The sequence below is a fragment of the Garra rufa genome, chromosome 22 (assembly GCF_049309525.1).
Source record: "Garra rufa chromosome 22, GarRuf1.0, whole genome shotgun sequence".
Lineage (NCBI taxonomy): Eukaryota > Metazoa > Chordata > Actinopteri > Cypriniformes > Cyprinidae > Garra > Garra rufa.
In genome coordinates, this window is record NC_133382.1 from 13,973,793 (window position 1) to 13,985,216 (window position 11,424).

The 11,424-nt window shown below is 38.8% G+C and overlaps 1 protein-coding gene across 1 annotated transcript; it reads right to left on the bottom strand.

The window, feature by feature from the left end:
• Window positions 1–153: 153 nt before the first annotated feature.
• Window positions 154–10,929, bottom strand: sult1st6 (sulfotransferase family 1, cytosolic sulfotransferase 6). Its single transcript, XM_073828216.1, has 7 exons — window positions 10,368–10,929; window positions 7,286–7,414; window positions 3,047–3,144; window positions 2,650–2,776; window positions 2,213–2,307; window positions 1,918–2,098; window positions 154–1,439 (listed from the first exon to the last, which is right to left on the bottom strand). The coding sequence occupies exons 1-7, from the start codon at window positions 10,549–10,551 to the stop codon at window positions 1,327–1,329; spliced, it is 927 nt and encodes a 308-aa protein (XP_073684317.1). The 5' UTR covers window positions 10,552–10,929; the 3' UTR covers window positions 154–1,326.
• Window positions 10,930–11,424: the final 495 nt, after the last annotated feature.

The window sequence follows — 11,424 nt, forward strand, 5'->3', positions numbered from 1 at the left end:
ATGTCCATTTAGATCAAGGTAATTTAAATGACAGTATGGGTTGCTAGTCCTCTTTATCCTTTATTAAATTAGTTAACCCTGTAAGTGTTATGTAATATATTAACCTGGACTAACATGTAGTTAAGGTGGGCATTACTGACACATGAATATGAATCAAGTTAAATCAGATTTATTGGTACATTCTGTTCACAATACACATCATTTCAAAACAGCTTTACAGAAAGTAATACTGTCCATAATGCCTTGAATTAGGGCTGTGCAATATATCGAACGATATTGTGAGGCGCGTTTAGTCAGTGAAGCCGGTGCTTTGATTAGTAGTAAATCTCCATCACGTGCGTTCCGCTCAGGTTCCGCTGGAGCGGCAATTGATACACAGAGACGTAAATCTCTGACAAGCTACGCCATATCGAGCTTAATATCGCATTCGATATTTAGCGTTCGATATATTGCACAGCCCTACCTTGAATGCATGACCCCATTAGCAAAGGCTAGCCTTTTTTTTAGTTAGAAACAACAAGAAAAAACTCACCACTATCCTAAATGCTTGAGATTTTTTTTTCTTTTTATATAACCAGTTAATGTACTTTTGAGAGTGTTTGTCATCCCTTTGATGGTCTGGCCATCCGTGCAGGGTGTTTACCAAGCCTGAGATGTTGGGCTAGGCTCCAGCATCCGCTACATCGTACATAGAAAAAACTGTTTGGAAAATGGATGGATTGAAATAGTTTTAGTTTTACAGAAAATACTGTTTTACTCCACCCCAACACTGATTGTTTTCACATTTAGTCCTGTTAGACTTTTGTAATATTGCTGTTACTAACAAAAACCAGGTGATTAATGAATCCGGATCAATGTAATTTATTTACAAATGGGTTTGATGAATTCTGTTTTCTTTTATGGTAGTAGTTTATTACTGGTTTGTGTAACATCCCCTGTGTAATATCAACTGCATGATAATACTATTTCAGAATGAATTGAATTGAACACCATCATGTACTCACCATCATGTAATTCTCAGTCCCTCGCTGATCAGTGGCTAACTCTTATTTGGATAATGGCTAACTCTTTATTTCTATGATTTTATGTTTAATCCTGTCAAATGTCTTGCTGTATAATCAAGCTATAATTAATTAAAAGTCTTTTTATAGAAATAATGAATTTAAAATTTGTTCTAAATAAAATTAAATGAAAATAAAATAAAATTCTCATACAAATTTTTGCAATCACTGAGATCAGGCGAGTAGAATGTTATACCTAATGACATCGGGCAAGCTTTCTATTATATATTGCATACATTTATTGTTGCAAAAAATTACTTAGGGATCAAATGCTAAAGCGGAATGGAATGTCCACATCTTTCATTTGGTTTGCGTAGTCTTCATCAAACATCTGGGATTGAGCTGGGGTGAAATGGTTAACCCAGTCTCCAACCTCTCCTGTGTAAACAAACACACTTAGTCATTCATTATGAACAGTATTCTGTATATCATTTATTATTACATGGTCCTTGGAATTCTGATTGTTCAACTGCCATATTGAGTGATCAAAAAGTTTGCATAATGACAGCTAAACTAAATTTAATGTTGTCCATAACAACAGACTAGAGACAACATTAAACACAGGACAGTATGTTAACATTCTATGTTAGCTAACAATCAATTGAAATTGTATTTTGTTGAATTGTTAATTTATAGGCTGTTTTTTTATGCTGCAACATACAACTTTTTTTAGCTAATCAACGAGATAAACAATTTTACAACATCTCGTCAACATCTCATATTCCTGTATGCTAAACAGCCATCTAAGCAGGATTTATGTGTCCATATGGTTTCCTTAGAATCTAAAAACAAAGTATAAATAAAAAATAATTAATTGATTCTAATAAAGGATATTTAGTATGGTTTTTATATGAACCTTTTCTCATGAAGGCACAAACAGACTGATCAAACACAGGTTTGGGGATGTAGGAGTAGTTAGCCATTGGATTGTCTTTCATGACTTGGAAGGACGTTAGCTGCACAATCCTCTGTAAAATATCTTCAGAAACAGACAGGTCCAGATACTCCATGATCCTCTTAATCTCCCTATAAGGATTCTTTGATAAAAGAAAAATATACAAGAAACTCAGAGAAGCAGGCATAAAAGAAATGAAATCATCAAATTTTAGGAAACCGACACAACTGTAGATAATATGTTGTATAAAAACTACCTCCTTCATGTCCTCATAGAGTATGTAGAGAATATTCCTTTTCTTGCGTTCCTTCCAGTAATCCTTTACATGGTCATACCACGAGCCCCAACCTACTGTAAAAACAATAGACAGACAGAGTGACCAAAGATTCCAGATTAAATATTTCATTCTATGTTAGTAAAAAAATAATAATCTGAAAATTTAGAGGAGTGTTTAGTAGAGAGATATTTCACCCAAAAATGGAACACTGTCTCACTTACTCCATACAATAAAAGTCAGTGGGTCTAATATATAGAATACAAGAACTGAATTACATTGCATGGACAAAAACAATTTGTTAAAATGTTTACTTATTGTTACCCAGAGAGAAAAAAGTCAGTCAGATAGGTTTGGTATGACTCAAATGTGATTAGATGACGACAGAATTTTGTGAATTATATTTAGTTTTCTCTCACATTGTCCCTTCATGAACTTTTGAATGTAGCCATCCCAAGGTCCTGGCTCTGGCTGGGTAAGGTTCATGCGATCAAAGTGGAAGTAGCTTACAAGGTTATCCTTAGCATTCCGGGCCATATAGATGACCTGGAAAAACAGGACGGCTAGTGGACATGATTTGCAGTACTTAGTGGTCAGATAAAGTTCAAGGGGTTTTAACATTGCAAGGCTGAGTACCTTTTATAACCAATACATTCTAGAAAGAAGTCATTTTTTTGTATCTTCTGTGTTGGGGAGGAGAAGTTAAACTAAACCCAAATTTGACCTTGTTTTTGAAATTAATTTCAAGTTTTTCTGTGTATGTATTTCATTAATTCATTCATTTATTCCAAAAAGTTGGTTTAATTGAATTATTACCTTGCATTTATTTTCCCAGAATCCTTTAGGCACTAACTGAATGGGTAGATGAGTTTTGATGACTCTTGGTGGTTTCATCTGTCTAAGTAAGTCAAGCCCTGAAATGAAGCGTAAAGATAAATGAGTTGTGTATACACGGGTGCATTGACATGTCCTTCATATCTATACAACCCCTGGCAAAAATTATGGAATCACTACACTTAGAAGATGCTCACCCTTTTTTTACTTTACAACAAATAAACCAATAGATATGGCACAAAACATTTTTTGTTTAATTTGTCAACACTCTGGTTATGTGAAACATACCTTAAACAAATTAAATTAAAATAGTTGAATTAATGGAAAATTACTTTATCAAAAATTATGGAATCATTCAGTGTTGAAGAAAAAATTATGGAATCAGCTTATAATTGTTTTTTCTAAAAACAAATATCTAAACATGTCTAAAAGGGTAATTAGTCAGCAGTTAAAGGAGAGTGCTTACAGACCTTAACAAGCTGTTGAACTTGGCTAATTGTGTCACAATTCACCTGTCACTTCTTGTCTTTTGCCTTGCACTGTTTGTCATTTGGTTTCTCCCTCTGTCTTCCCCCGTCTGTTTGTGATCAGTTGGTTTAGTCCTTGTTTAGTCATTATCTGTATCACCTGTCTTTGATTATTAGTCATCTGTGTCACCTGTGTTCTATCATTAGTTACCCTTTATAAGTCGTTTGCCCTTTTGTGTCATTGTGTCGTCTTAAAGTTAGTTTGCTGGTGTTTGTTCGGATTCTCTGTCTATCATTTGGAAATAAATACGTTCTTTGGATACTCCTGGCTATTGGACTTTCACTAGAGCTCTGTGTCACCCAGCAACCCTGACAGAAGACGACACCAAGACATTAAAGATGGCTGAGGACAGGCTATGGAGACTACGGCAGAGTGGTCGGACATTGGAGAGGTATGTGGAGGAGTTCCTCGAGCTTGCACATCAGGTGGGCTGGCACGATGCTTCACTCGGCGCTGTGTTTGTTTTGGGACTGGATGATGAGATTATTCGCTGCGATCTTCCTACCTGTCAATTCCCCTTGATCGAGCTAGTCAATCTCATTCTGTTTTTAAATGGGTCTGATTTCGAAGTTGAAGAAATTGATTCTATCAGTCCGATTAAGTCTCATCATCCAGCCCCCTCTGCCACACAGCACATCGTGCCAGCCTTCCATAAGCCAGGACCCCCCACATACCCCACCAATGGTTCCGGCCACCTGCCAACCCAGAGACACCCCAAGATGTCCAGCCTTCCTGAGCCTCCGCTGGTTCCGCCCAGCCTTCCTGATCCTCCGCTGGTCTTGTCCAGCCTTCCTGAGCCTCCGCTGGTTCCGCCCAGCATTCCTGATCCTCCACTGGTCCCGTCCAGCCTGCCTGAACCTCCGCTGGTCCCGCCCAGCCTTCCTGATCCTCTGCTGGTCCTGTCCAGCCCTCCTGAACCTCCGCTGGTCCCGCCCAGCCTTCCTGATCCTCTGCTGGTCCTGTCCAGCCCTCCTGAACCTCCGCTGGTTCCGCCCAGCCTTCCTGATCCTCCGCTGGTCTTGTCCAGCCCTCCTGAACCTCCGCTGGTTCCGCCCAGCCTTCCTGATCCTCCGCTGGTCCTGTCCAGCCTACCTGAGCCTCCGCTGGTTCCGCCCAGCCTTCCTGATCCTCCGCTGGTCCTGTCCAGCCTTCCTGAAACCCTGCTGGTCCAGTCCAGCCTTCAAGAGCGCCCTCCAGTGACCGCGCCGCCAGAGCGCCCTCCAGTGACCGCGCCGCCAGAGCGCCCTCCAGTGACCGCGCCGCCAGAGCGCCCTCCAGTGACCGCGCCGCCAGAGCGCCCTCCAGTGACAGCGCCGCCAGAGCGTCCTCCAGAGCCCGCTCCTCAAGAGCGCCGTCCAGAGCCCGCTCCTCAAGAGCGCCGTCCAGAGCCCGCTCCTCAAGAGCGCCGTCCAGAGCCCGCTCCTCAAGAGCGCCGTCCAGAGCCCGCTCCTCAAGAGCGCCGTCCAGAGCCCGCTCCTCAAGAGCGCCGTCCAGAGCCCGCTCCTCAAGAGCGCCGTCCAGAGCCTCAGCTGGTCCCGTCCGGCCGTCCAGAGCCTCAGCTGGTCCCGTCCGGCCGTCCAGAGCCTCAGCTGGTCCCGTCCTGCCGTCCAGAGTCTCAGCTGATCCCGGCCAGCCTTCCAGAGCCTCCCCCCTATGAACTGCTGAATTTCCCAAAGAAAATTTTGGGGGGGGGCTATATACCCCGAGTCCACGTGGCCTGGCCGAGGACCGAGGCCAGGGCCACGGGGACTGCTCAGCCACGGCCACCTAAACTGCCAGTCCGGTCATGGCCTCCTGACCCACCATGGCCACCTGAACTGCCTGTCTGGCCGTGGCCTCCTGACCCACCATGGCCACCCGAACTGCCTGTCTGGCCGTGGCCTCCTGACCCACCATGGCCACCCGAACTACCGGTCCGGCCGTGGCCGCCTGACCCGCCATGGCCGCTCGAACTGCCTGTTCCGCCCTGGAGGCCTTCCCAACTCAGCAAGGTCCTGCTCCGTAACAGCCTCCAGGGCGCCCGCCCCCCCTCCCCGGTGTTTCCATCACGGCGCGAGACGCGCCTACCGGGAGGGGGAGGTACTGTCACAATTCACCTGTCACTTCTTGTCTTTTGCCTTGCACTGTTTGTCATTTGGTTTCTCCCTCTGTCTTCCCCCGTCTGTTTGTGATCAGTTGGTTTAGTCCTTGTTTAGTCATTATCTGTATCACCTGTCTTTGATTATTAGTCATCTGTGTCACCTGTGTTCTATCATTAGTTACCCTTTATAAGTCGTTTGCCCTTTTGTGTCATTGTGTCGTCTTAAAGTTAGTTTGCTGGTGTTTGTTCGGATTCTCTGTCTATCATTTGGAAATAAATACGTTCTTTGGATACTCCTGGCTATTGGACTTTCACTAGAGCTCTGTGTCACCCAGCAACCCTGACAATTGTAAGGAAACATAGGCCCAACAAGAAAGCTGTCAGTTGAAATAATAAAAAGGATTATAAAACTCTTTCAAGATGGAAATCCATCATGGAGTGTGGCAAAAAAGTTGGGTTTTCCCAGTCAGCTGTTTCTGAAATTTGGTGTATAAACAAAAGGGAAAAATTATAAAACAAAAACATACAGGCAGATCAAGGAAGACATCAAAGCATCAAGATAGAAAACTCAAAGCAATTTGCCTTGAAAATAGAAAATAAACAACGAAACAAATGAAGAACAAATGGGCGGAAACAGGAGTCGATGTGTGTGATATAACTTTAAGAAACCAGCTGAATGAAATAAGATTTACACATAGAAAGGCCAAATAAAAAAACAGCGTTAACACCTTAAGATTAGAGTGGGCTAAAGAGAAGAAGTCATGGAGTGTGGATAATGGGACGAAATAAGTGATATTCAGTGATGAATCACAAATCTGCAATGGAAAAGGAGATAATGCTTTGTCTTGTGCCGTTTTAATAAAATATATAAAGATGACTGCCTGAAGAAAACTATCAAATTTTCCAACTCATTTATAATATGGGGTTGCATGTCAGGTAAAAGACCAGGGGAAATGGCTATCCTTACAGTCAATTCACAGGTTTACATTAAAACTTTGGACACTTTTCTCATTCTATCAATAGAAAAGAATTTTGGTGATGATGTTAGTATGATAATGGACCATGCCATAGAGCAAAGAGTGTTAAAGTTTTTCATCAGGAAAGGCATATCAACTCAATCACATGGCCTGCAAACAGTCCAGATCTCAATCCGATTGAAAATGTATGTTGGAAAATGAAAAAACTGGTTCATGACTAGGCTCCATCTTGCAAAGCTGATCTGTCAACCGCTATTCAAGAAAGTTAGAACCAGCTTGATGAAGAATATTGTTCTTCATTGTGAAGTCCATACCCTAAAGATTTCAGGCCGTCATAAATGCCAGAAGAGGAGAAGAGGTTGATGATTCCAAATTTTTTTCCTCAAAATGGAATGATTCCATCATTTTTTTCCTGTACTTGATATGGAAAATAATTTTTCATTAATTAAAATAGTTTAATTTCATTTGTTTGAGGTATGTTTCACATAACCAGAATGTTGAATTATTAAACACATTTTTTGTGTCATATCTGTGATTCATTTATTTGCTATGAAGTGAGAACATTTAGGTGAACAAAAAAAAAAAAAAAACTTGTATGGGTATAGATGAAACGTCCACTGATATGTTAATGTGTACCTGTTGGTATGGGCGGAGGAGCACAAATCTCCATAAATGGAATACGGACAGCTGTTGGCGCTCTCTTGCACACCTCAGCATCTCCATTGTGCAGCAGAAGATCTACTATCTCTTGAGTCCACGTTGTGCCTCAACACAAAGACAAAAATTAGACCAGTAGTTCTCGACCAGGGGACCTCAGCAAACCTCTAAGAAATTACTTAAAATTTAAATTAATAAATTATGAATAATCTATTAAAACAACTCTAAGCCAAATTATGCAACAATTATTATAAATAATGATAATATAATAATATAAAATATTTATAAATAATTTTTTTATAAAAAACAAAATCAAGATGTGCATTTTCATTAAAAAAAATCCTTAAGAACCACTGCAAATGAACATATGTACTAAACTGCAGAATGGTGTAAAGATTAAGGATACTAAATAATACTAAAGAATAACAAGGTTAAGTCCATTACCAATGCCCTGCAGTACAATTGAATCAGATATGAGCAGATTTCCACAATGTCACAAGGTTTGGTGTTGATATGCCAAAGTGTTGTAGTCTTTGACTTTGAGTTATACGAAAATGGTTTAATAAATAAAAAAGCTTTTAATAACTTTTTGCCAGCATGATCTGATTCAGTTGTCATGTAGATCAAACAAATAGTCTCAGACAAGGTTTTAGTCGACAGAAGAAAAGCATATACCATTGGTTTCTGTAAAACTCAGCATATTTGTACAATTTACTATATCTTTTGACCACGGGCTGGCAAAACTTATAGGTTGCTTCGAGGCATGGTGCCAAAGACACATAACATGTTTTGTAATATTACACTTATCAGTTAAGCACACGGTTGCTCAACTTTAGAACAGTACAGAGGCAGCTCACTCCCATTACTAATTACAGTGCTCTTTAATGTCGCTATTAAGAAATAACATGAGTATTGCACAACAAAATACACTACATCCAAACACCGTCCTACACATTTATTATAAATCTTAAAATCCCAATAACAGAAACATAAAAGTCTGTACATAAATCTTTTCTAACATATTGTGCTGAGCCAAAAGGCTTTAAAGGGGTCCAATTATGCTTTTTCACTTTTTGATTTTTAGCCAGTGTGTGGTGTGTATGTTTGGGCATAAAAAACATCTACAAAGTTACAAATATCAAAGTCTACTCCAAAGGGAGATATTTAGTTTAAAAAAAAAATAATCAATTTTCAAGAACTACAATGAACGGCCCATTTGGACTACAGTGTTTGTTTTTCGGATGCTATGATGTCACAACGCGGTCTATTAGAATATCATTGTGGGTGGGGAGGGACGAGGTGGGGAATTAGCTTAACTTTAGCGATGTAGCATGAACAGCCGCTTCTGGGATGCTAAATCGCTGATGCCCAAAATCATTAGGATATTAAGTAAAGATCATGGTATTTTGTTAATTTCCTACTGTAAATATATCAAAACTTAATTTCTGATAAGTAATATGCATTGCTAAGAACTTTATTTAGACAACTTTTCTCAATATTTTGATTTTTTTGCACCCTCAGATTCCACATTTTTCAAATAGTTGTATAGTTGTATCCAAAAATTGTCCTATCCCAACAAACCATACATTAATGGAAAGCTTATTTATTTAGCTTTCAGATGATGTATAAATCTCTATTTAAAAAATTGACCCTTATGACTTTCTAAGATAACATTCTATACATTGTCACTGGTGAGGCCAGAAATTGCACTGTAGTGTAGTTTCTTCAATTAAATATTAAACATATATCACTTTCCTTTGTAATTCCTAATGCAGTTTTTTCTGTTGCATATACAAAAAACAAAAACAAAACATTGTTGTCACATATTTCATATCTCTACTTACAACTGTTAACTATATTTTTGTATAGAAAAGTATACTGACGTTTCAATATAAAAAGTATACTTACATATTAGAACTTTTTTTTTTAAGATATTTTAACATATCAGTGCTTTAGTGATTCCCTAACAGTGATCCCATATAAAATATTCTTCCACTGTTTGGTTCTCTCTGATGGAGCCTCGCTCTTTGATAGCCGCTGTGAATGGTATCAAGTATAGCCCATCACAGGGATTTCTTCATTATGTAGTACCTCCCAGAACTTTATTGAACTGAACTGGGCTGAATAATCACACTATTGCTTTCTGTAGGACTGTTTATAACTGAATTTAACTAATTTCATAATTCTATTCTATTCTATTCATAGTTTTATTGAACGGAACTGAATCAACACTAAACTGACTTCAGCGATGAACTGCCTTTAACTCAAAACTGATTGTTTACTGTTGTCCTTTTGCATTATTGACACACTGTTGTCCTATTTGATATTGCTTTGCTATGACTTAACTTGACTAACGCTGGCACTACTGTCTTCAGTTATACTTTATAAAAGCTAAAATTGAAACAAAATTGTGCAACATTTTCTTTTTTTTTCAATATTTTTCACAATCTGAACTGTATAACATGCTATATAACTAAATGTAAATTATTTATTTATGAATAAATCAAAAAGGTGACTGCATAACCAAAGTACAGTATCTAAAGATAACACAGAAAATTCCCCCTGACCGTGAGCTCTATCAGACCTAGTCCTTATTGATAACATTATAACATTTTAAGACCAGTTTAAACTAGTCACAAAAACAAGAGATATGCCAACATTCATATGTAGCTTTACCCTCAGTATTAAGATCAGTCTGGCAGAACCCCCTCACTGTAAACTATTTAATCTAACCTTTAAACTGATGCCATCATGTTTACATTAAACGTAGTTCACATTAGTTTTTTCATGTGATGCTATGTCAGGACATAGAATCAGACAAACTAAAACAGATTCTTAAATTTGTATGTCAATAAAAGATGATAGTCATTCACTATGAAAGCGAGTAAATAATGATAGAATTTAAATTTGGGGTAGACTGTTTCTTTAAATACATTGCTCAAACACTATCACGAGGAAGTGCATAGTAAAAATGTAATTGTACCTTGTAGTCTAGTCATACAGTAACTGCACATTAAAAAGCACTTGACTTTAGGATGATTAGCGGTTATCGGTATTTTACCTGCTTTGGGGTAAGTAGAGATGAGTAGGTCTGATGCGTCAGGACAGAATTCCGAAATTGATTTCCATTTTTCAGCAATGGTGCTCATGAGAGGGATACCCTGAACATCTATTAGAGGAAAACGATGAATAGCATCCTTTGCCTGCAAAATGGCTTCTTCATAGCTTAGCTGTTCCTTTTCCATCACCACACAAATGTCCTCTGGAATATTCTCTTGTTCTTTTTAGTCCTGCTTTCTGAAGTTTTCCTCCCCTTTTACTCTTGTTGAAATCTTTCCTTTTAGTATCGTTGAAGGGTCTTGAGTATATGTTCTTGTCTTGTTTCCTTATCGTTAGGCTCTGCTTTTGAAAGGTCACAATGACATATATTTTCTTTATTGAGCTCTTAAAGTTTGCTTAACCTCCCCCAACTGTTATCAGGTTCTGTTTGCTTTCCAAAGTTTCTTGCTACTAGAATTTCAGCATTCTTATTATCAGTATTCTTGTGATTTTTAGTGTTCTCTCTCAGTCTTTTTCCAACTGTGCCCTTATATTTCTATCTACTCTGCTTTGGGTGTTACTGTAATGAGTTCCTGAGGTGCAAGGCATTTATATAACTCGTGGACAGCCGGGGCTGAATTCCAAACTTTCAGTGATGTTATCTTAACTTAGGTTCAAGGGAGTGTCTGACAAGTATCACTCTAAATGGAAAAAGTGGACAGACCAAATTTCCTTTTAAAGCACTCAGAATCATATAAAACTTAGTAAGAAATTCTCAAATTAGTTCAGCTAGATCATTATTTCATACTTGATTTATGTGACCATTTAGAAAACTACATTTCTGTGTATACTGAACTAGAAGCAATGATGCAATGAAGCAATTTTGGTGTTTCAATGTCCTGTTTTGTTAATGAACATGTAAATACCCTCTGCAAATCAAGAGTGTCTATATACAGACACTCCCTCATCTTGCATGGGTTGACTTTGTACTCCAGGTTTGAGTTATGAGCTAAGCAGACACTAGCCATAAGGAATGTTGAAAAAGTTAAACTCCCCCCACAGTTTAGCCTCACAGGAAA